At 42.2% G+C, this 27,183-nt stretch overlaps 1 protein-coding gene across 1 annotated transcript in view; it reads left to right on the top strand.

The window, feature by feature from the left end:
- The window catches only part of mmp28 (matrix metallopeptidase 28), a 177,117-nt gene that overhangs the window by 73,371 nt on the left and 76,563 nt on the right, over positions 1-27,183 (top strand). Inside the window, exons 4-5 of the mRNA XM_034168183.1 lie at positions 11,884-12,105; positions 13,107-13,352. Of these exons, the coding sequence (XP_034024074.1) occupies positions 11,884-12,105; positions 13,107-13,352 (468 nt within the window). The remainder of the gene's footprint in view (positions 1-11,883; positions 12,106-13,106; positions 13,353-27,183) is intronic.

The following is a 27,183-nucleotide window of genomic DNA, read 5'->3' on the forward strand; positions in this document are numbered from 1 at the left end:
CCATTATCATAAACATATCAAGTGAACACCGTGTCTTCGTCTACATACATATTTACATATACACACACACCAACACACACACACACACATATATACATATATATACATATACATACATACACAAATATCACACACTCATCCTCAACCGCTTAGTCCAATTAAGGGTCGCAGGGAGCTGGAGCCTATCCCAGCAGTCATAGAGCAGGACAGGACGCCAGTCTGTCGCAGGGCCACAAACAGACAAACAAACATTCACACCCACTCTCACACCTACGGACAATTTAATGATTCCAATCAATCAATCAATCAATTTTTTTTATATAGCGCCAAATCACAACAAACAGTTGCCCCAAGGCGCTTTATATTGTAAGGCAAGGCCATACAATAATTATGTAAAACCCCAACGGTCAAAACGACCCCCTGTGAGCAAGCACTTGGCTACAGTGGGAAGGAAAAACTCCCTCTTAACAGGAAGAAACCTCCAGCAGAACCAGGCTCAGGGAGGGGCAGTCTTCTGCTGGGACTGGTTGGGGCTGAGGGAGAGAACCAGGAAAAAGACATGCTGTGGAGGGGAGCAGAGATCGATCACTAATGATTAAATGCAGAGTGGTGCATACAGAGCAAAAGAGAAAGAAACAGTGCATCATGGGAACCCCCCAGCAGTCTAAGTCTATAGCAGCATAACTAAGGGATGGTTCAGGGGTCACCTGATCCAGCCCTAACTATAAGCTTTAGCAAAAAGGAAAGTTTTAAGCCTAATCTTAAAAGTAGAGAGGGTGTCTGTCTCCCTGATCTGAATTGGGAGCTGGTTCCACAGGAGAGGAGCCTGAAAGTTGAAGGCTCTGCCTCCCATTCTACTCTTACAAACCCTAGCAACTACAAGTAAGCCTGCAGTCTGAGAGCGAAGCGCTCTATTGGGGTGATATGGTACTACGAGGTCCCTAAGATAAGATGGGACCTGATTATTCAAAACCTTATAAGTAAGAAGAATTTTAAATTCTATTCTAGAATTAACAGGAAGCCAATGAAGAGAGGCCAATATGGGTGAGATATGCTCTCTCCTTCTAGTCCCCGTCAGTACTCTAGCTGCAGCATTTTGAATTAACTGAAGGCTTTTTAGGGAACTTTTAGGACAACCTGATAATAATGAATTACAATAGTTTAGTCTAGAGGAAATAAATGCAGGAATGAGTTTTTCAGCATCACTCTGAGACAAGACCTTTCTGATTTTAGAGATATTGCGTAAATGCAAAAAAGCAGTCCTACATATTTGTTTAATATGTGCTTTGAATGACATATCCTGATCAAAAATGACTCCAAGATTTCTCACAGTATTACTAGAGGTCAGGGTATGCCATCCAGAGTAAGGATCTGGTTAGACACCATGTTTCTAGATTTGTGGGGCCAAGTACAATACTTCAGTTTTATCTGAGTTTAAAAGCAGGAAATTAGAGGTCATCCATGTCTTTATGTCTGTAAGACAATCCTGCAGTTTAGCTAATTGGTGTGTGTCCTCTGGCTTCAGGATAGATAAAGCTGGGTATCATCTGCGTAACAATGAAAATTTAAGCAATATCGTCTAATAATACTGCCTAAGGGAAGCATGTATAAAGTGAATAAAATTGGTCCTAGCACAGAAACCTTGTGGAACTCCATAATTAACTTAGTCTGTGACAAAGATTCCCCATTTAAAGATTCCCCATTTAAATAATAATAAAAAATAATAATAATAATGTAATAAAATTTATGGTCAACAGTATCAAAAGCAGCACTGAGGTCTAACAGAACAAGCACAGAGATGAGTCCACTGTCCGAGGCCATAGAAGATCATTTGTACCTTCACTAATGCTGTTCTGTACTATGATGAATTCTAAAACCTGACTGAAACTCTTCAAATAGACCATTCCTCTGCAGATGATCAGTTAGCTGTTTTACAACTACCCTTTCAAGAATTTTGAGAGAAAGGAAGGTTGGAGATTGGCCTATAATTAGCTAAGATAGCTGGGTCAAGTGATGGCTTTTTAAGTAATGGTTTAATTACTGCCACCTTAAAAGCCTGTGGTACATAGCCAACTAACAAAGATAGATTGATCATATTTAAGATCGAAGCATTAAATAATGGTAGGGCTTCCTTGAGCAGCCTGGTAGGAATGGGGTCTAATAAACATGTTGATGGTTTGGATGAAGTAACTAATGAAAATAACTCAGACAGAACAATCGGAGAGAAAGAGTCTAACCAAATACCGGCATCACTGAAAGCAGCCAAAGATAACGATACGTCTTTGGGATGGTTATGAGTAATTTTTTCTCTAATAGTTAAAATTTGTTAGCAAAGAAAGTCATGAAGTCATTACTAGTTAAAGTTAATGGAATACTCAGCTCAATAGAGCTCTGACTCTGTCAGCCTGGCTACAGTGCTGAAAAGAAACCTGGGGTTGTTCTTATTTTCTTCAATTAGTGATGAGTAGAAAGATGTCCTAGCTTTACGGAGGGCTTTTTTATAGAGCAACAGACTCTTTTTCCAGGCTAAGTGAAGATCTTCTAAATTAGTGAGACGCCATTTCCTCTCCAACTTACGGGTTATCTGCTTTAAGCTACGAGTTTGTGAGTTATAGCACGGAGTCAGGCACTTCTGATTTAAAGCTCTCTTTTTTAGAGGAGCTACAGCATCCAAAGTTGTCTTCAATGAGGATGTAAAACTATTGACGAGATACTCTTTCTCACTTACAGAGTTTAGGTAGCTACTCTGCACTGTGTTGGTATATGGCATTAGAGAACATAAAGAAGGAATCATATCCTTAAACCTAGTTACAGCGCTTTCTGACAGACTTCTAGTGTAATGAAACTTATTCCCCACTGCTGGGTAGTCCATCAGAGTAAATGTAAATGTTATTAAGAAATGATCAGACAGAAGGGAGTTTTCAGGGAATACTGTTAAGTCTTCTATTTCCATACCATAAGTCAGAACAAGATCTAAGATATGATTAAGTGGTGGGTGGACTCATTTACTTTTTGAGCAAAGCCAATAGAGTCTATAATAGATTTAAATGCAGTGTTGAGGCTGCCATTCTCAGCATCTGTGTGGATGTTAAAATCGCCCACTATAATTATCTTATCTGAGCTAAGCACTAAGTCAGACAAAAGGTCTGAAAATTCACAGAGAAACTCACAGTAACGACCAGGTGGACGATAGATAATAACAAATAAAACTGTTTTTTGGGACTTCCAATTTGGATGGACAAGACTAAGAGTCAAGCTTTCAAATGAATTAAAGCTCTGTCTGGGTTTTTGATTAATTAATAAGCTGGAATGGAAGATTGCTGCTAATCCTCCGCCCCGGCCCGTGCTACGAGCATTCTGACAGTTAGTGTGACTCGGGGGTGTTGACTCATTTAAACTAACATATTCATCCTGCTGTAACCAGGTTTCTGTAAGGCAGAATAAATCAATATGTTGATCAATTATCAACAGGGACTTAGAAGAGAGAGACCTAATGTTTAATAGACCACATTTAACTGTTTTAGTCTGTGGTGCAGTTGAAGGTGCTATATTATTTTTTCTTTTTGAATTTTTATGCTTAAATAGATTTTTGCTGGTTATTGGAAGTCTGGGAGCAGGCACCGTCTCTACGGGGATGGGGTAATGAGGGGATGGCAGGGGGAGAGAAGCTGCAGAGAGGTGTGTAAGACTACAACTCTGCTTCCTGGTCCCAACCCTGGATAGTCACGGTTTGGAGGATTTAAGAAAATTGGCCAGATTTCTAGAAATGAGAGCTGCTCCATCCAAAGTGGGATGGATGCCGTCTCTCCTAACAAGACCAGGTTTTCCCCAGAAGCTTTGCCAATTATCTATGAAGCCCACCTCATTTTTTGGACACCACTCAGACAGCCAGCAATTCAAGGAGAACATGCGGCTAAACATGTCACTCCCGGTCTGATTGGGGAGGGGCCCAGAGAAAACTACAGAGTCCGACATTGTTTTTGCAAAGTTACACACCGATTTAATGTTAATTTTAGTGACCTCCGATTGGCGTAACCGGGTGTCATTACTGCTGACGTGAATTACAATCTTACCAAATTTACGCTTAGCCTTAGCCAGCAGTTTCAAATTTCCTTCAGTGTCGCCTGCTCTGGCCCCCGGAAGACAATTGACTATGGTTGCTGGTGTCGCTAACTTCACATTTCGCAAAACAGAGTCGCCAATAACCAGAGTTTGATCCTCGGCGGGTGTGTCGTCGAGTGGGGAAAAACGGTTAGAGATGTGAACGGGTTGGCGGTGTACACGGGGCTTCTGTTTAGGGCTACGCTTCCTCCTCACAGTCACCCAGTCAGCCTGCTTTCCCGGCTGCTCGGGATCTGCCAGGGGGTAACTAACGGCGGCTAAGCTACCTTGGTCCGCACCGACTACAGGGGCCTGGCTAGCTGTAGAATTTTCCACGGTGCGGAGCCGAGTCTCCAATTCGCCCAAAGCTACGAATAAGCTACACTTATTACAAGTACCGTTACTGCTAAAGGAGGCCGAGGAAGAACTAAACATTTCACACCCAGAGCAGAAAAGTGCGGGAGAGACAGGAGAAGCCGCCATGCTAAATCGGCTAAGAGCTAGTAGCTACGCTAAGCTAGCGGATTCCTAAAAACACGCAAAGTGAATAATGTCTAAATAATTTAGAGGTGATTCAGCAGAAGGAGTGCTTTAGTTAAGGCACGTAAAGATTACACTGGGAAACAAATCGTAATCTAGATAACTAGATCAATCTAACTGCGCAGATTAACAGCTAACAGATACAGAAAAACACCGCTGTGCTCCGGAACAGGAAGTGATACAATACCGCAGTGAGAGCCAACCACCAGTAGAGGCAAGCAATCCACCTAACCTGCACGTCTTTGGATGTGGGAGGAAACCGGAGCACCCGGCGGAAACCCACGCAAACACAGGGAGAACATGCAAACTCCACACAGAAAGGGCACAGGTGGGAATTGAACCCATGACCTTCTCGCAGTGAGGCAACAGTGCAAACCACTAAGCTACCATGCTGCCCACCTAAATATCTTTAAAGAAAGAAAGAAAGAAAGAAAAAAAAAAAAAGATTATAGAGCCACTTAGGTGCCTGGTCTTGAGAACCAGGGATTGGATCGGACTGGGGATGGGGGGTGGGGGTGTAAAGGGTACTATGTACCCAGGGCCCAGAGCATGGGGGGGGGGCACAAAAAACTGGCATTAAATACATTTTTGTGTTGCATGTTATTAATGTCCATACAATTCATGTTGTAAAAGAATATAATTTGAATGAATGTATAAATGTTGCAAAACATAATTCTGCTCTAACAATAATATTGTAAGATCTCTGAGGGCCCTTCCCACCCCTGCACAGTTGTACAATGGTTTAGTCCAGGCGCACAGGCGGCACGCTGCTCCCCACACACTCCCCCCAAACGGGATCTGACAGAAAGAGGTGTTTTTTCCTGTGCATTTTAACAGACGGGAATGCACCAAATTGCAGTTTTTCTAGAAACTGGTGCAATTTAGTCCCCCAGACCCCCCAACTCAATATTGCTCCCCCAACTTTAAAAAGGATTCTGACTCCCAGGTGTGATCTAAGGTATACATGATTTAGACCTGGTTTGACTACGCATTAGAAATTTGGTGTTTGCGTTAATAAAAAGAACATAAGAGTGTGTGTGTGTGTGTGTGGGGGGGGGGGGGGGGGGGGGTGTCTTCAATATGGCTAGTACCTAGGGCCCAGAATTTGGTGCTACGCCCCTGCCAGGGATGGTAGGTTGAAAAGCTTTTTTATCCCATGGGAACTCTCCCTACCCACCTAAGCGGCTCTAGAATATGGGCAGCATGTATATAAGTGACATTTACATGACAATTTATATGGCAATATTGAGATACAATAATTTGGCCATATTGTACAGCCCTACTGTCAGCTAGCTGGAAACTTAATTTACATCTACATAAAAAAGATGCTTAAAGTGGCAGGGGGTTAAGAGGGCTGGAAATGGGGGGTCAGCTGAAAAGCAAAAAAGAAAAATGCTTAAAAAAGGTGGGGAGTGTGGGTGTAGAGCCCCTCCAGAAGCTGAAAGGAAAAATAAGGAAAATGCTTAAAAAGGCGGGGGTCATGTGTTAGTCATGCTCATGCTCCCAAGAACCATTTTACTAAAAAAAAGTCTGAAGGACCTAAAGGACATGGTTAGATGGGAGGAGCTTTTCCAGGCATGTGAGAAGCAAATAAAGAAAAATGCTTAAAAAGGCGGGGATTTGCCAAGTTAATGCTCTGCTGAAGCATTTACTCAAAATAAAGTCTGAAGGACCTAAATGTCATGGTGAGATGCTGAAGAGCTTCGCTCATTTATGTCCACGACATATGCATATGACAGCTGATAGCATATTATATAACACTATTTGTTTGTTTATTTTAAACGCATGTAATACAACAATTTAATAATGAAGATATGGTCCCAGATTGTGGAATGACCTGCCTCTCTGTATCAGGCAGGCAGATTCACTTCTAGCCTTTAAATATCGCCTTAAAACATATTTGTTTTCTTTGGCTTTTGACTAGAGAGTTGATGATTTTACTGTTGTAAAGACTTATATTGTTGCCACTGTTGTCTAACATGTATCTATTTTATTTATTTATGTCTTTGTTATACAGCACTTTGGTCAACCTTGTTGTTTTTAAATGTGCTCTACAAATAAACTGGATTGGATATATATATATATATATATATATATATATATATATATATATATATATATATATATATATATATATATATATATATATATATATATATATATATATATATATACACACACACACACATATAAGTGAATAATTTTTAAAAATGGCCATGTGAGTGCAAACGTCAGCCAAGGTCAGTTATGAAAGCTTGTGTGTAATTGGCCTAATTGATCATTCTGTCACTAACTATAAAATAATTTGAGTGTCTGTATCAGATGTAAAAGCTCTACAGAAATTGTAGTCCATTACCTATTTCTGCCAAGGAGGTTGAAAATGGAATGTTTGGTCAGAAGATTACTGAAAAACTAAATTCCCAAAACACTGCTTTGGACTAACCTGTAACAGATGTCATATACCAATATTTTGGTGTTTATCGTGAAAATGAGGCCAAAAACCATAAATCATTATTAAATCTATGAGGCATGTTGACACAACAGATTTCTCAGCCTTGGCAAAAGTGCTCACTCAGTCTTTTGTCAGCTCTGTGGTATCTCGCTCGCTTTCCTTCAGCCAGGGACACAGCAAGCCGACTGCCTGTGCAGCTGCTGCATGCAAAATGTTCATTATCTAATAATTGTTTCCTGCAGCCTCTCTGTCTGCTTGTTGCCCATGTTTGCTGCTTGGCTGACAGCATACATTATATGTGTGTGTGTGTTTGTGTTTCCAGTCATGACTTTTTTGGCCATTGGGGAAAAGCAAAAACAGTTATGCAACAGCATAATTTTTAAAAGTGTTGTGAAGGCTCAATCTGGTTGGATTTCTTTTTTGAGGTAAAGCGTATGTGTGGTGGAATATTGTAATAAGTACGAATTTGTTGAGGTGATTTGCAGACAGTCAGGCAACAGTATTTGTTTTGAAATGTTGGCTACATTTTAAAGACTTCTTACCAACATGAATGTGCATGTGTTGGCATGTTGTTGCAAAATCGGCAAACTTTAAGAGTGGTGTCACTTGTAATGTCCACCCTCTGTGCTGACTAAAGCTCACTTCTCACATTTGTATACAGTGGTATTTCTGCAATGCTTCACTTCCATTTGGCATGCCTGGCAAATAACTTTACTTTTGTCAAAATTTTCATAATAAAGGATGCACATCATGGTGCCATGTGCAAGCTATATCTTAAAGCTGAGGCTGATCTGACAAACAATCAGAGAGATATGTGACACACACACACACACACACACACACACACACACACACACACACACACACACACACACACACACACACACACACACACACACACACACACCCCTTGCTTTATAGATAAATGTCACCGTGTGCTAAAGTACAAAATATACATTACTTCTTCCTCCTCTGAACAAATGTGACATTGTGTCTGCAGCATGTAGTTTTGTTTAATGTAAGAAACCACAGATATGTTCTGACGTGAGCTGTTTAGTGAAGCATGGACTCACAGTGCTGGTTAGTTTGCCCAGCTGTGAGCTAACACATTGACTTCCTGTCAGTGTGGCATTGCCTGCTGGATGAGGAGAACCATTGCTAAATATGGTCAGTGTCACTCAGAATCAGATTAGAAGCTGTATACTCCCACCCAAACACAGGTCTTACTCTTCACTAATCTTCATCTCCTTATCCAGGACTGGGTTGTGGGGGCAACAGCACCAGCAAGGGACCCCAAGCTTCCCTTTCTGAGGCCACATTAACCACCTCTGATAGGGGGGGTTCTGGGTCTTCCCCGTGGTCTCCTCCTCAGGTCCTAGGTGATGGTGAGCCATCACCCAGGACCTGAACTTCTAAAGTTCTGAAATTTCATATTATTAGGTTTGGAGCCAAATGATACAGTTGTATGCAAAAGTTTGGGCACCCCTGATAATTTTCATGATTTTCCTTTATAAATCATTGGTTGTCTGGATCAGACATTCAGTTAAATATATCATATAGCAGACAAACACAGTGATATTTGAGAGGTGAAATGAAGTTTACAGGTTTTACAGAAAGCGTGCAATAATTCCTTAAACAAAATTAGGCAGGTGCATAAATTTGGGCACCCCAACAGAAAAATACATCAGTATTTAGTAGATCCTCCTTTTGCAGAAATAACAGCCTCTAAACACTTACTATTGTTTCCAATGAGAGTCTGGATTCTGATTGAAGGTATTTTGGACCATTCTTCTTTACAAAACATCTCAGGTTTGTTGGTTTCCAAGCATGGACAGCCCGCTTAAAATCACACCACAGCTTTTCAATACTATTCAGGTCTGGGGACTAAGATGGCCATTCCAGAATGTTGTACTTGTTCCTCTGCATGAATGCCTTAGTAGATTTTGAGTAGTGTTTAGGGTCGCTGTCTTGTTGAAAGATCCAGCCCCGGCGCAACGTCAACTTTGTTACTGATTCTTGAACATTGTTCTCAAGAATCTGCTAATATTGACTGGAATCCATGTGACCCTCAACTTTAACAAGATTCCCAGTACCTGCACTGGCCACACGGCCACAAAGCATGATGGAACCTGTTATGTGCAGACGCGTGTTGAGGAGCGGACCAACATCTGACCGAACCCAGCGCTAAATAACCAGAAAGCGGTTCCAAAAACAAAGCAGTTTTTATTTCCCTCCTGTGCAATAATTTGTGTACAACATAAATGTGCGGTTGTCTGGCGAGGTGAAAGACGGCACGCTCTCCAGCTCCCAAATGGATCAAAGCCCGGCGCTTCTGGACCCAGACTCACCGCCGAACACCCCCCAGGTGGATACGACAAACTGACTCTGTGAAGGATGGAAAAGGTGAGGTAAGTCAACAGAGCTACAACAAATATCCTTCAGAGGCACACACTATCAGCAACACATTCAGGTCTGAATTTAAGCTTTATGTAAATGAGCAGCTTCTCACAAGAGGTGGAGGATCATCATTCCGTATGCCACGGCAGTGAGAAGCAAACTGCACAATTCTCATCAATGTTCAAATATACTGCGTAACAAAATACCAAATTACTGTTAACACTTATTCAGATAATAATCACCTCTGATGTGTGCTGACAGCATGTGTCCCTCACCCATCCTCCTTCACAGGCATGATGTGTCAAACCCAGGCGCGGTCCTCAGCGTCTCACAAACGAACGTCACAAGGTCGAGTTCCCGGCAATTCTGCTCGAATCACTCATGGCTTAAATGCAGAACGCTATCTCATTATCTGCTTCAGCTGAAAGTCTTTAAGTTTGCACGTGAGCATCATCCACAGGTGCTGCAAGTCATTAGGCCTGCACGTGAACATCTTCCACAAGTGCAGCCAATAATGCTGATGAGGGTGAAGGATTCTTCTGCCAGCACCTTCTCCACAGAAAAAAAACAGTTTGCATACCACCTGGAGAGCAAAGAAAAGAAAACGCCAAAATGTCCAGCCAAACCCCCCAACACACAACAGAACCACCTCCAAATTTTACTGTAGGTAGCAAGTGTTTTTCTTGGAATGCTGTGTTCTTTTTCAGCCATGCATACCGCCCCTTGTTATGGCCAAATAACTAAATTTTAGTTTCATCAGTCCATGGCACCTTATTCCAAATTGAAACTGGCTTGTCCAAATGTGCTTTAGCATACCTCAAGCGACTGTTTGTGGCATGTACGCAGAACAGGCTTCCTCTGCATTACAGCGTCTCCTTGTGCAAAGTGCGCTGTATAGCTGAACAATGCACAGAGACACTATCTGCAGCAAGATCATGCTGTAGGTCTTTGGAGCAGGTCTGTGGGTTGACTATGACTGTTCTCACCATCCTTCTCTTCAGCTTATCCGAGGTTTTTCTTGGCCTGCCACTTCAGGCCTTAACTAGTGCTGTGCCTGCTGTCTTCCATTTCCTCACTATGTTCCTCACAGTGGAAACTGACAGCTGAAATCTCTGAGATACCATTTTGTATCCTTCCCCTGAACCATGATGTTGAACAATCTTTGTTTTCAGGTCATTTGAGAGGTGTTTAGAGGCTCCCATGTTGCCACTCATTAGAAGAGATGCAAAGAAGGGAAACATTTGCAAATGTTTCCCTTCTTTGCATTTCTTCCCTTCTTTGCACCTTAAATACCCTTTCTCCTGATTGGATTCATTTGTGTAAGGGGGTCAAGGGTCAGTGAACTTACCAAATCAATAAAATGACAAGGGTGCCCAAATTTATGCACCTGCCCAATTTTGTTTAAATAATTATTGCACACTTTCTGTAAATACTAGAAACTTAATTTCACTTCTCAAATATTGTGTTTGTCTGCTATATGATATATTTAACTGAAATTTCTGATCCAGACAACCAATGATTTCTAAAAGAAAATCATAAAAATTATCAGGGGTTCCCAAACTTTTGCATACGACTGTATCTTGTATTTAATGTTCCCATGTTCATGCTTATTTAGGGTCTGCTCCTTTCTCTGCCCCTGACCAAGGCAGCGTCTACATCTGGAGTTGGTCTCCGGGCACCAGACTGTGGCTGCCCAGTGGATGGATTCTGTCTAACTGTAATTAGGATGGGTTAAATGCAGAGGACAGGTTTAGTTGTATGTATATATCGCAATGACAGTAAAGGCTCTATTGTATTCTGTTCTATTCCAGATAAATATATGTCTCACATGCAGAAGGCTGAGGCTGTTCTGAACATTTTGATGTGCAAAACATTCACATTATATGATATGCAAGTCCCTTTAAAGGGGAATTTCTGAAGGTATGACCTGGACATGCCAGTGAGTCTGTGGACTCCAGAAGGTTTCAACCTATAATGATCACATATTGCCCCATCCACCACACACTGGAACTTCCCCAGGCTCTGGATGGCAACCACCCAGAAAGACGACCAATTCCCATTTTCCTGTCCCTGTATACCCTACCATGAAGTGAATCTACAACTCCCCCTGAACTGGAAGCCAGTCCATTGCCGGTTACTTCCCCAGCAAAGGCTGCTACCCATTTATAGCTGGGTGGACTGAGACAATATAGAAGAAGTGCCATCCATACAAACAGACAGATAACCCCTAGTACCCCTGAACCCCTGTTTATATACTGGTAGGCCAACTCCTAACCCACAGGTCCACCTACTCTGCCATAAATCCACTCACCCTCTTTAAATTATCTGTGAAAGCTGTTGTTGTCATCTGTGCATGTTTCTTCTCTTTGTTGACTCCTGTTACTGTACTCTAGGTGATAAGTGGTACAAGCATCACCTGACCTATCAAATAGTCAACTGGCCTCGCCACCTGTCCCTTGGTTCTGTACGGATGGGGGTACACACCGCCTTTCAGCTGTGGAGCAATGTGTCAGGCCTGGTCTTCCAGGAGGCCCTAGAAGGTCCTGCTGACATTCGACTGGCGTTTTATGAGGGAGACCACAATGACGGGGCAAGCAATGCTTTTGATGGCCCAGGTCAGGCATTAACACAATTAATCTGGAAAATTCATGAATCATAATGAAAACAGCGATAATAATAAAAGCCATTCAAGCAGGTCTTTAGCATTGGTGATTGAATGTGGGTGCAGTGTTCTTGCTGGTTGAGCTCCACAGTTGTGACACTGATGTGCTTGTGATGACTGGTTTGTGTGACTGGCCCATCACTCTTGTGTTCTCATATAGCAGCTGTACAACAACAAATCGTGAGCTCAAAGAGACTTCCTAAACAAACAAAATTTAACAAATGGTGTTGTTTATGTACACACATTGACCTGTCAATAACCAGATTACGGTTTGATTACACAGTCTGCTCTCGCCTGACGTCCACGATAATTAATGTCTGTTGAGAACCAGCTGTCCTGGGATCTAAAACCTGTAGTACACCAGTGGTGGAACTAAACTTTAACCTAATCAAAACCAGACTGTTTCAAATTACAACCAATTAAAGACAGTCTTAGACTTTTGTTAATTTTGAAGACATTTAGAGGAACCAATAAATTACTTATCTCTATTATACATTTTTAAAGAATGGTTTAAGTGGTTTACAAGATGTTTAAACCACTTTGTCTTCGTTGATGCAGAGAAGTTTTAAAATGGTCATCATCACTAATTCATTAATTTTCTAAACCTGTTCATTCAGTTTGTTAAAAAAGAAAAGCTAGAATAAGTCAAACTTGCTTAATTATCAAAATAGTTAAACATGATTACTCAAATAATAATTAAATCAACAGTATGTTTAACTATTTTGATAAATAATTCCAGCAAAGAAACTGATTTAGATAACTTCCTGTGTGATGGAGCATATATTATACAATAAGCTGTATATTATTTTATTATTTTGCATTAAGCTTTACATATAGCACTACTACATTCACTATTTAATAAAAATAACTGAAATAATATAAAATATGAATTGTGAACTACTTGATCATCTGCTGCTGGTAAAAGTATAACTGCTCTCCTCTCTGAACCTCCAGGGGGTACTTTGGCTCACGCGTTCCTGCCTCGCAGGGGGGAAGCCCATTTTGACATGGCAGAGAGGTGGACACTAAATGGACACAAGGGACACAATTTGTTCATAGTGACTGCCCATGAGATTGGACACACTCTGGGACTGGAGCACTCTCCTGTCCGTCATGCGCTGATGTCGCCATACTACAGGAAGCTCGGCCGGAGCCTGGTGCTGAGCTGGGATGATGTCATCGCAGTGCAGCAGCTGTATGGTGAGAGGACTTCACATACAAATTAGTGCTGTTAGATATATCTGTGTGTTTATTTTCTAATATGTACATGTTGCGGACATGAACGAGCGAAGCTCTTCAGCATGTCATCATGTCATTTAGGTCTAGGGATGGGTATTGATAAAATTTTATCGATACTGATGCCATTATTGATCCGATTCCCTTATCAATACCTCTATTTACCTGAATATCAATACCTGAACCAATACCTGAATTTTCTGTGTACTAAAAGTAGGCTTTACAGGTTTTCTATGTCAACAACATTTTATTGAGTCTTAAAGTAAATAAACATGAAATTGGTCACTGGATCCTTGATCTCTGAACATAAATAGAAATAAACAAAATCTGTTGTTTTTGTCAAAAGCACTTCCTTTCAGATACTGGTATGAATGCCACTCCATACATCTGAGCTGAGCTCAGCTGGCTGCACGTCAACATCAATGTAATTCATAAGAATGCAGGACGTCTCATTTTAGGAGGAAAAAAACGTTTTAGTCGATTGTAGTTTGTTTGTATTACAACATTTGGAAAGACATCTCATTTGATTTAAAACAGCGATTCGCTTTACAGCCGGACTCTAACTTGACTCGGCGGAGAGCGGCACAGTGTTTGGAGCTGTGTGAACTGAACGGAGGACGATTCTCGTTTCTTGCCTGCAACAAGACAAGAGTCCCAGTTAGTAACTTTCATCAGCAAAAAAGTGACTCATAATTGACAGCTTTAAATGGCTTTGAGAGGGGTTAAGAAGCGGACTTGCTGCTTCTGAAAAGCATCGAAGCAGAGAACCAATGAAGCAGCGGGTCGGAGTACTGCTTCATTGGTTCAAGCTTCAAAGTGGAGCAGTTGCAGAAGCAGTTGATTACAGACCCGCTGCAGGGTCTGCATTCAACATAGAGAAATGATAACTGTCCCGACAAACACCCTCAAAAACTATAGCCGCTCTGAAGGACCGGCAAGGGAATCGTTAAGCAAAAAGGCTATTGATGTCGGTGGATTGAATCATTTTGTGTCATTTCTGGTGTGCGGCTTTGTCTACCATCGGTTTGTGGCTTTTTACGGCAAAGTTGTCCGGTTTGTGGTTTTTTCCCCACTGGGCAGATTTTTTGTGCCATTTCGTTCAGTTTGTGCCTCCGTCTACCATAGAGTGAGCTTTAAAGAAATACAGGCAAATGTGAGAAAAGTTGGCAAATGGTCTTATTTTGTCAATTTGGGTGTGCTGATTCCAAATCTGCCATTTGCCAAACTGTATCTTTCCTCTGGTGACCTTGAGATGTCACTGAACTTTGTACCTGTTGACCCGACTAAAAAAATCCCACTTTGAGCATGAATTATCAATCTGAGCTCATTCACAATCTACAAAATGCCTACATACTTGTCCAATCTTCTAGACTTGAATATTTTGAATTGTAATAAGCAACTTTCCAGGATGTGCTTGGCCTCTGGTGACCTTGAGAGGTCATTGACCTTTCAGATTGCTCCGTTGAACTTTGAGTTCCTAATCATTTTTCAAAATGTGTCTCAAGTTCAGATAATATCTTGTTGTTAAATATCATGTCTATGAAAAATACCTTACCTGACCTTGTGACCTTTGACTGATTATGAAATTAGTCCTGCAGGTATGACTTCATCCAGGCTTAACCACGTTTTCAATGTGTTTCAATCTGAATCCTTGTGCAGTAGACTTTTTTAGAAATTTTATTTTATTTATATACTTAGGTATTTCACAAAGAAATCACTGAAATTTCATTCTGCACATGATCTTTAGGAAGAGGTCAATGACCTTCCATGACTGCACTGCTTTGGAACATCAAACTGATAAAGAGAACATTAAAACTTTTTTGTCCTAAATTGTAATATTTGTTTGTTTGTCAACGCAGAGACTTTGTAGTAAGCTTCAAAATAATCACAGACATTTACCTCTACATTTAGTTCTCGTGTTAAGAGAGTCCACTGATCAGTCAGTAAGGAGCGCTAATGTCAAGGTCCCTACCGGACGAAAGTGGAACGCCAAATTGAAGTTGAGCGAACTGTCGTTAGGCTGCAACATCAGGAGAATGTCGGCAGAGTCCAGGTAGGGAGAGCAGGACTAGGATGCAGAGAGGCGCGTCGCTTCTGGTCCAAAGCCAGTTGCAAGGCAAGGAAGGAGATGGTGGCGACGGAGGTGACGAGGATGGAGGAAGAGATCAAGGCAGTGTCACAGGGCCGACAAGGAAGCTGGACAACTTGGGAGGGAGTTGTCAACCGTAACATCAGTTGGTCAGACCTGTGGAAGATTCCACAGGCAAGGCTTAGCTTCCTCATTCGTGAAACCTATGACACCCTCCCCTGTCCCCACAACCTCCACCAGCAGCTTGGGAAAGAAGAATGCTGTTACCTCTGCAATGCCTACAAGGCAAGTCTTCAGCACATTTTGTCAGGCTGCAAGGCTGTGCTCTCTCAGGGCTGTTATAGATGGCGCCATGACCAGGTCCTGAGGAAGCTAGCTGAAGTGCTGGAGAGGTGTCGACAGGACAACAAAAAGTCACCATCAACAGAGAACAACTTGTCATGGAGGGTGGGGGACAAAGATACACCAGGGAAAGAGAAACATCAAGACCCTTTTCTCCTGACCAGGAGTGGGACAGGAGGGTTGATCTTGACAGGCAACTTCAGTTCCCTACAGAGATCATCACTACAACTCTTTGTCCCGACATCGTTGTGTGGTCTACCAATGCAAGAATGGTGCACCTCATCAAGCTGACAATCCCACAGGAGGAAGGGATTGAGGCTGCGTTTGAGCACAAAAAGGCCAAGTATGCCGAGCTGGCTGCCGAATGTCGGGAAGCTGGCTGGAAGACCACCATCTACCCAGTCGAGGTGGGATGCTGAGGCTTTGTAGGGCTGTCAATCATACATCTACTGAGGGAGGCAGGAGCGACCGGAGGGAAATTGAAGAGAGCAGTGAGAGAATTGACAGAGGAGGCAGAAAAAGGCAACTTCTGGCTCTGGCTGAGGAGGAAGGACAAGTGCTAGGGGAAAAAACAACTAACCCCAAATTACAGCCGCAGGGGGAAACAGCTATCAGCTGCAGGGAGTGACAGGGAGACATCCCTGTCACTGCCCCGCCACCAGGAGATGTTCCAGGATTAAAGGGACGAAACATTGAGGAATGGTGGTTCCTAGCTGATGACCCTACAGCTGACCCATGGGCACTGGAGGAGGTGCGACAGGCAGAAATGCACAGCAGGAAATTCCATCTGCCTGTATGTTTACCTGCCTGTGCCCCATAAAGTCAATAGTGACCTTCCCATTTGTGACCCACTTTCACTTCTGGAAAATCCACATGGACTCTACTGCTATTGTAGGCACACCACAAGGGATCAACTGCTCTGAACATTTTTACAAAATGTACATGGTAACTGCTTTCATTGAGTAGCTAAGAAATAGTTCAGAAGGGCTTTTGATTATCACTTCATAACTACACTAAAGTCTTTCACAATAGTAGAAATGAGAAATGGCCTAGTCAATATGGGTCTGTGACTTTCATTCTGCTGTAGTACTGTGGATATTTCCCTCCAGTACTCTTCATATGTATATAAGTGTACTAGTTTCAATTTCAATTTATTTTCATTTATATAGTGCCAAATCACAACAGAGTTGCCTCAAGGCGCGTCACACAAGTAAGGTCTAACCTTACTAACCCCCAGAGCAGCAGTGGTAAGGAAAAACTGCTTCTGAGGAAGAAACCTCAAGCAGGGGTATTAGTATTAAGGCTTTGTTATTAGTTTGTGCAGTAAATAGCTGGTGTGTATGATATGTATATATACAAAAGTCTTTCACAATACAATGAGAAATGGCCTCACCAAAATGTGTCTGTGATTGTCATTCTGCTGTAGTAGTGTGGGTATTCTGTCCAGTACTGTACATATGTAGATACGTATATATGTACTTTATACAGTGAATAGCTGGTGGTTATAATATATAGCATTGTATATCTCATATTCATATTGTTGTTGCATCACTCACTCACTTGCTCACTCACTTCAACAAGATGTCCTGCAAGAAGGTTTGGATGAAAATGGGAACAGCGAAGAAACTGAAGTACATCCCCATTCACACACAAGCAGCAAGTCTTGGAGATGATGTACTCAGTGGAATTCCAGCATTTCATGCTATCATAGGTTGTAACACCACATCATTTCTAGCTGGTCACAGCAAGAAATCCTGCTTTAAGACATTCAAGGAATGCTACAACCTACTGTTAAACCTTGGCAAAGGGAATCTCAGTGACCACACCTGTCCAGGTGCAGAGGCATTCATCTGCAAAGTCTTTAAGACTGACTGCATTTCATCAGACAGAGCACGGTTAACATTCTGCTCAGACACATTTACTGGAAACCTTACCACCAACTCATGATGCCCTGTCTTTTCACATACAGAGAGCACATTACCAAGCATCTGTGTGGAACCAAGAAGACCAACAGCAACCTGTGCTGCCTCCGGCAGAGACCATGGGATGGAAAATTGAGAGTGGTGCACTGGTACCAGTACTGACCTCAATACCTTCTGTACCACAAAGGCTTGTCAGTTTGGTTACCGATTTGGTTATCGATAACTATGCCATTATCGATTCCGCTTATCAATCCGATTCCTTATCGATTCCCTTATTGATACCTCTTGTGAATTTTCTGTGTACTAAAAGTAGGCTTTTCAGGTTTTCTGTGTCAACATTTTAAATTGGTCACTGGATCCTTGATCTCTGGACATAAATAAAAATAAATAAAATCTGTAGTTTTTGTCAAAAGCATTTCCTTTCAGACATTTTGGCATGAATGTCTCTCCATACCTCTGAGCTGAGTTCAGTCGGCTGCCGCACATCAGCGCAGGACGTCTCATTTTGGGAGGAAAAAAACGTTTTGTTAGATTGCAGTTTGTTTGTATTACAACATTTGGAAAGAGGTGTCATTTGATTTAAATGTGTTTCGCTCTGAAGTTATTAATTCTGACTAGACTCCATCGTTCTATCTTGACTCGTCAGAGAGCCGTGCAGCATTTGGAGCTGTGTGAACAGAACGGAGGACGATTCTCGAGACAGGGGTCCCAGTTAGTAACTTTAATCCGCACAAAAGTGACTCACGGTTGACATATTCAGGGATGAAAGTGGTGAAAAAAAGAGCTGAAATCCAAAATTACCCCCCCAACACCACCCGCACAAACATTTTTGAAATCTAGAAGCTCTGAAATGCAATCTGGGACTATTCCAGACAATAAACTGCAGTGAGTGCAGCATCCATTTTGGTGAGAAAAAAACCCAACTTTCCTTATTCAAATTCATTCCAGTAGTATTCTGCTCTTACTAGGATGCAGCAGTTTTCTAGTTTGGCAGATAGTTCTGGAGGAAATCACTGAAGAAATTAACACATCGAAAATATGGTTTGACCGAAACAAATTGTCATTAAATTTAAATAAAACAGGGATGAAGTGGAGGTGGAGGAGGTGGAGGACGACGGCGCCTGGAAGCGCTGCGCGACGTCCCGCTCCGTGGGAAGTCCTTACAGCGACAGAAACACCCCATAATCTCTCATCAGCAGTTAAACTTTTCACCGAAAACCAGCTAAATTTCTCGAATAGTGTCCACTCGGATATTCCTCACAGGTCCAGAAAAAATTTTGATAAAGCAATGCGCGCCGTCTCGAGCAGTGTGTGAAACAAAGGAATTCAGCCGAATTCACTTCTCACTCAAGGCCTGCCCACAGGGAAATGACATCACCGACACGCGTGAAAAAACTCACGCATGCGCACGAGGGTTCAAGCATGATTGGTGTAATCGCATGTCATTCAAATCCATATAGTTAAAAAAAAAAATAAAAGTGTCGGTTTCTTATCTAATAGACCTCGTACTGCATTCAAGATGTCATAACTCCTGTAATATTTTTCGATTTTGATTTTTTTTTTTTTTTTAATTCGGCCGTGTCCATAACTCTCATTTCACTATTCGCGCGGCAAGACTCTGGTGGCAAAAGGCCGACCCTATTCAAACGGCGGCCATGTCCATAACTCTCATTTAATGCGGTATGTTTGTGTGACCGCAGGACCTTCGTGGCCGGGACGGCGGTGGGATCAAACCCGGACGGCTCGCACTAAAGACCATTCCTCTACCAGGTCAGCCAAAGGGGAATTCCCCGTTAGCCAAGCTAGCGGGAATGTCTTTTCAATCAGGACCCGCGACCTTCATCCCGCTACATTTGTTTATACAAGTAGTTCCAAGTTTTACCACCAGAGTCTTGCCATGCGAATAGCCAAATGAGAGTTATGGACATGCAGTCGTGCGAATAGCCACTTCCTTATTATTAATATATAAATAAAATAAATAACAATATTACAATTTGTAATACATTTGACTCTTTTGCGACAACAAACGCTGAGCCATTAATTATTATACAGAAAACAAATGCACACAAACGTGCTGAGATGCGAACGGCTTAATGCCAACTTTAACACTGAAAATGCCATAGACATGCTAGCGCATTAGCATCGGTCCCATTTTTAAGTTAGAAAATACATCAACTGTTTCAGAAGACCAGACCAAGGTGGGTTTAACATAGAAAAAGGTAAATATTACTCAGACATATGCTCTTTAGGGTTTTAGGGGGGGAAAAATTAAAATAAAGTGAAATAAAACAAAGAACCAACGAAGCAGCAGATCGAAGCACTGCTTCATTGATACAAGATTCAAAGTGAAGCCGCGCTGCAGAAATGGTTGATTACACACCCGTTGCAGGGTCTGTAATCAATGTAGAGAAATGATCATTTTCCTGACAAACACCCCCAAAAACAACGGCTGCTCTGAAGGACCGATAAGGGAATCGTTAAGCAAAAAGGCTATTGATGTCGATGGATCGAATAATTTTTTTTAACGATACCCGAAAAGAAACTGTTCCCGATACCCATCCAGAGTAAATGCAACGTAGTCAACTGCTACATGAGCTTCAGCTGGATGACCTCTCAAGGTCACCATGGGTCAAATGGGCTTCCAAAATGATGAAATGATATTTAGACTGTGTTTTTAAAATACATGATATTAAAACTGTGATATTTAAACAACAGTTTGAAAAATATTTTAACTGTCGCAACCACATATTAAAGTTTAATGCAGGAATCTCAAAGGTCAATGGCCTCTCAAGGTCATCATAGGTCAAGTGCATCCTGGAAAGTTGGTAATTAGAATTCAACATATTCAAATCTATAAAACGACAATTTTGTAGGCATTTTGTGGATTTTGAATGTGCTCAGATTGATAATTGATGCTCAAAGTGGGATTTATAGTGGGGTCAACTGGTTCACAGTTCAATAACCTCTCAAGGTCACCACAGAACAGATACAGTTTGGCAAATGGTAGATTTAGAATCAGCACACCCAAATTGACAAAGTAAGACCATTTGGCAACTTTTTCTTACATTTGCCTGTAGGTGTCAACATTTCCAATTTTGGCACCAGTCTAGATGGTGAACAGTTTTCTCAACATCCTCCTCTCCGGCACCTCCATCACAGACTCCAGCTCCACCCTCAGGACAGAGCCAGCTCTCCTGATGAGGTTGTTGAGTTTTTTCATGTCAGCTGCCTTCAGCTTGCTGCCCCAGCACACTACAGCATAGAAGATGACACTGGGGACCACTGAGTGATAAAACATCTGCAACATATTTCTGCAGACATTGAAAGATCTGAGCCTCCTGAGGAAGTACAGTCGGCTCTGGCCTTTCTTATACACAGCATCTGTGTTTACAGTCCAGTCCAGTTTGCTGTTTATGTGGACACCCAGGTACTTGGAGTAGTCTACAATGTCCACCTCAGTTCGATTAATGGTAACTGGGTTCGGACAGGCCTTTCATCTTCTGAAGTCTACCACCAACCCTGTATTCTTAGATACATTGAGCTGCAGGGGGTTAAGTCCACACCGCTCTACAAACCTCTCCACCACACTCCTGTACTCAGCCTCCTGTTCACTGCCAATACACTCCACAATGGCAGAGTCATCCGAAAACTTCTGCAGGTGGCAGGACTGTGAGCAGAACCTGAAGTCTGAGGTGTAGAGTGTGAACAGAAAAGGAGACAGGACCCTGTGGTGCCCCCGTGCCGCTCCTGATGGTGTTGGATGTAATATCCCGAAGCCTCATATACTGTGAGTGGCCCGTGAGGTAGATGGTAATCCAGGCCACCAGTGGAGTCTCCACCTTGATGTCACGTAGCTTATCGTTGAGCAAGTCAGGCCGGATGGTGTTGAATACACTGGAGAAGTCAAAGAACATGACTCTCACAGTGCTGCCTGCCTCCTCCAGGTGAGCGTAAGCTCTGTGCAGCATGATGATGATGGCATCCTCCACTCCCCTGTTGGGCTAGTACACAAACTGCAGAGGGTTCAGTGATGATTCAGTGACTGTGCGGAGGTGCCCCAGGACAAGCTTCTCAAGTGACTTCATCACATGTGATGTTAGGACCACAGGTCTGTAGTCATTAAGTGTACTGGGGTTCTTCTTCTTGGGCACAGGGACCAGACATGAGGTTTTCCGCCGTTCAGGAACAACCATCTGGCTCAGGCTCAAATTGAAGTTGTGCTGAAAAATCCCTCACAGCTGGAAAGCACATCCCTTCAGCACTCAGGGGCTGAGGCCGTCAGGACCTGCAGCCTTTCCTGGACACAGGCAACTACATTCTCTTCCCACCTCCTCTGCAGTGATGGTGATGGGAGGCGTTGGGAAGGATGAGGGAGTGGTGGAGGGAGGGGAGGCAGGTTGGTGGGAGGAGGAGGGTAGTGTTGATTGTGGTGTGAAGTAGGTCCACAAAGGAGGGGGAGCACTGAGAGGAGCTGGAGGAATGGTGGGCAGAGACCATGTTGTCAAACCTGTTGAAGAACCTCATGAAGGTCTCCATCCATCATCTGGTCCTCCTCCTTACCATGACCAGTGATGATTCTCATCCTACTCCACACCTCCCTCATGTTTTGCTGGAGCTTGTCCTCCAGCTTCTTCCTGTAACTGTCCTTCCCCTCTGCGATCTTCTTCCTCAGTCCTTGCTGCACCCTCTTCAGCTCCTCTCTGTCTCCTGAATGCAGCCTTCTATTTTGCAATTTTGTTTTGATATCAAGTATTGCTTTACTTAAATGGTCATACTTTTTTACAGCTTCAAACCTTCTTGAATACGATGCCACAGGTTTGACGCACCTAGCTTGGAGCAGTTTTGCCCATTCCTCTTTGCAGCACCTCTCAAGCTCCATCAGGCTGGATAGGGAGCGTTGGCACACAGCCATTTTCAGAATGCCCAGGTGTTCCTACATTAAGGCTTAAACTCGAGGCCAAGGGCGAGAGAGGTCGTGTTAATTCCAAAATAAGTCTACCTCTTGCCTAAAAGCACAGTATGTGCACTCTCACACTCACAACAGTTCCATCACTGGCAGGACAATGTTTTTTTATGTTCATTTTTAAAGCACGCACACATCTGCAGTGTTATTGCTGTGCACTGTGTTTAAGGAGGAATTCTTTTGTCAGGTTTAGGGTGATGGTCTAGTTTTGTTATTGCAGAGTTGATTTGGGAGTATTATGCACATCTTTGTATAAGACAAATATAGTGGTTTCTATTTGCTATGTGCAGTTCATAGCGTGTGTGAGGCAGGTTACTACTTGTGCTGCTCTGCACACTTTGTAGATTTTACTACTGCTGAGATACTGATTTAATTCCAATAGCTGCACAAGTACATGACCTGCTTCACCTCTTTTTACACTTAAAGTGTGACATGCTGTCCTCCACCCCTCAGAATCAGATCCATCTGCACCACACACATGACCTTCAGATCATCCACTTCATGCACATCTGCAGTATGGTCACACAATCACCAATAAGTCAGCTCTGAAACAGCCATCTTCCTGTATGGGCATTTCCTTTAATGTCATTTGTCAGACTCATGAGAGAAAAGAAGTGACCATAAGTCAGACATACACGGGGCCCTACGGAACACAGCACAAAGCTAATCCACCTTAGTAGAAGAAGAAAAATCTTTGAGCCAGATTTGAACCTGAACACATCACCTGAACCACGGATTCCTAATGACTCTAAAGTTATAATGGTGAGTAAATGGCCATATTTTATACCAGAAATTAGGCCCAGGTTGTTAAAAGCCGCATTTCTCCTTTAATTTGGGTATCCTTATATATACGTGTTTCTCTGGTGATTTTACATTAATAAAATGAGCAGGTAGCAGCTGATTCATGCTCTGTTTGCTTATTTGAGATGTAAGATGCTGTCTGAGTGTTTCTCAATTGCCCTCAAAAGTATTGGAACACTTAGTATTTCACACATTTTAATTTGTTGATGCCATTTCAAATACAACAAAAATTCTGAAATTATCTATTACCCTAAACTCAAACTGATACCAAATCTTTACAACTTGGTATAAACTTAATTAAAAATATAAAATACAGCTTCCTGATGAAGTGGTGTAGAGGATTTTCTTAAAAAGAAGACCTGAACGTTCAGCTAATTTGGCCATATTGTACTGCTCTATTGTCAACTAGCTGAAAAGTTTGAATATGAATCTACATTATATCTACATTTAAAATGCTTAAAGGGGCAGTGGGTAAAGAGGGGGGCCTAGGAGCAAAGCCCCCCAGAAGCTGAAGGTTTTTAGCCATGCTAATGCTCCACAGAAGCATTAACTGAAAAAAAAGCCTGAAGGACCTAAATTACATAGTGAGGACTTTTTCCAGGCACGTGAGACACAAATAAACAAAATGCTTAAAATAGTGGGGGGTTAAGAGGGGCAAAGTTAGGGGGTCAGAAGTTGAAGGTTTTTAGTCATGCTTATAGAGCAGCAGTGTAAGCCTGATCCCATCAGATCTCAGAAGCTAAGCAGAGCAGGATCTGGTTAGTACTTGGATGGGAGACCTCTTCAGAACACCAGCGGCTGTGTGTGTTTCTCCAGGTAAAACGAGTTGTCAGGAAGGGCATCTGGCGTAAAACTTGTGCCAAATACGAATGTGGATTTGGCTGTATCCGCTGTGGCGACCCCGACCAACAATGGGAGCAGCTGACAGGACAACAACATGCTCCCCAGAAGCATTTACTGAAAATAAAGCGCGAAGGACCTAAATTACATGATGAGGACTTTTTCCCAGACATGTAACACGCAAATAAAGAAAATGGTTAAAATGGGGGGGGGGGGGGGGGGTAAAAGGGGAGTAGTTGGGGGCACTTGGGGGCAAGGCCCCCAGAAGCTAAAGATTTTTAGCCATGCTAATGCTCTCCAGAAGCATTTACTGCAAAAAGTCTGAAGAACCTAAAAGACATGGTGAGATGCTGAAGAGTTTTGCTGGTTCATGTCCGCGCCATATACATAATAATACTGATAAGAATAATAAAAATACTGATAATATTAATCGTGTGTATATGATAACAAGGACCTAAACAATTTATAAACACATTAAGACAGTAAATTAACATAAAATAATTACGTAGATCAAGCTGGTAGCGTGTTACTGAATCACTGTCATTCTACATACAGACAACATCTCTCCTTCCTCTGTCTTTTCCACCATCTTCTCTGCTTAAGACATTCTTAGGCTTCTTAAAAGTCCTCCTCCCTACGCTTACCAGTTTGGCACCTTAAGGGCTCTCTTCGGGCCTAAGATGCTTTGCAGATAACTTTCATCTTACCAAGAGAAAATTCAAAGAAATGTCTAAGAATTTGAAGAAATCTAAGATTTTTCTTAGACTAATGTCACTAGAAGCTATTTTTAGCCTTAGACTGCTTTGTGGATACGGGCCCAGGTCTCCATAATCTAAAATACATAAAAATGTTGCTGTGAGAAGCCACTTTTTCATCTCAAAAGAAAAACAAAATTTATTTCGAAAGAAAACGTCCAGTTTGAGTTTCTTCACAAGATTGTGTATATGTGGCTTGAAAGTGAGGGAGTCATCAAGCAAGATGCCATGGTATTTGTACGTGTGCACTACCTCTATGATCTTCCGTCAAGAGTGGACACTGTAGGGGTAGCTTGAGGCACCTTCTTGGTGTTTGTAAACAACATTAGTTTGGTCTTGTCAGCACTGAGCACTAGTTTTAGCTGCAAAGGTGTGTGGTGGAACACACTGAAACCTTTCTGTAGAGATTCAACCGGTTTAGCAGGGGTGAATCCAGTAAAACAGTAAATATTGTGTCATCAGCATAAAAATCCATCTGACACATTTTGTCCTAATTCATTAATGTACATAATGAACAAGAGGGGGCCCATATTGAACCCAGCAGCACTCCCTTGTGGACACTCAGAAATTCAGAACACAGACCAACAGTCCTGTCACTCAAATAATTTGTGAACCAGGAAACTACATGATGCCATAGTCCTAAACAAAGAAGCCTATTCTTTAATACAACATCATCCACAGTGTCAAAACCTTGATCCAGAATCCAGATCCGGATCCAGATTACCTCCAGAATTCAGTCTTCCATGCCTTATTATCTATCTGTGGTGCAAATTTGGTGCGACTCCATGAAGTAGTTTTGATGTAATCCTTCAAAGCGTATATAAAGTGAAATCTTGATCCAGTATTTGGATTCAGAACACCTCCAAAATTTAATACAGTCTTCCATGGCCAATATGTATCCATGGTGAAAATTTGGTGAGAATCCATGTGTTATGGCTGGGACCGGGTTTGGATGTTAGACCCAAATGCAGGGAGCAGTAAGGCAGGCAGGGTGAAATAAACAACAGTGGCACTGTGCAGTGGGAAGACCACAGTGAGATGGACCACGAGGACCTAACCAACGGGACAGACAGGACAACAGGACTAGGACTGGAACCAGGTAATGTGAGCCTGCGGAGCTGCTGGGACTGGATTAACTATTGGAGAGAACGAAAGGGCAGGTGAAATTGTACAGGTGCATTTGGACACACATCAAGAAATGAAAAGTCAAAACTAAACAAAAAGTCAAAACACCCGTCTGACACAACACCCATCTTTCCTGCTGCTTAAATCACTTGGTTCTCTTGGCCACACCCTAAATGAGCTTTTTGAATCGACCATTAAAATAGATCCCATGTTCATTTTGATTTCAGTTAGAACCAACAGACGGCACTCACAATAAATGGCCAGCATGGACCTACAGTCAGCGCTGATATTTAATTTCTGCTGAATGTTGAACCTGCTGGTGTGGTGGAGGGCAAAGTCTTCATGAAAGAATCCACGACAGGTTTCATTTCCTCACTGAACCCAAACGTGGATTCTTTAGATGTTTTACAGGTAGAAATGAGAATGCCAGAAAGCTTTTTGTGGTTGTGTGTTTTGTCTCGAGTTTCACCCTGTGGCAGTGTTTTCTGCAGCTGCTCCCTCACAGCCACTTCCAGAAACAGACCGACATGTACCGTAGGGGACAGGATTGACAGATATGAGACAAACCTCTCTGCAACCACCTTCACAGGACTAAAATAAACCAAATTAAAATAAGTAAATACAAACTAAATTCAATGTTGTTATAAAGTTTATCATGGAATAAAGAAAAATGGTGAATGAATTATGGCCAAATTACTGTAGTTGTTGTTGGTAACAGAATATCTTAGCATGGTGGTCTTAACATGGCAAAATGTCAGTCATCAACACATTTATGGACTCACTCACTTTGCAAGTAGTGAGTGAAAATTCACACATTCCCAAGAAATGCTGATTTCTCAGAACGATGGAGAACCACACCCTACTTTTTCTGGGTCAGGCTCAAAACTTCTCAATCACCCCTTTGTAAACCTACAATGAGGGTCTCTGTATTCTCTGTACATTATGTGACATGCTCTAC

Source organism: Thalassophryne amazonica, chromosome 4 (genome assembly GCF_902500255.1).
Source record: "Thalassophryne amazonica chromosome 4, fThaAma1.1, whole genome shotgun sequence".
In the NCBI taxonomy this organism is placed as follows: domain Eukaryota; kingdom Metazoa; phylum Chordata; class Actinopteri; order Batrachoidiformes; family Batrachoididae; genus Thalassophryne; species Thalassophryne amazonica.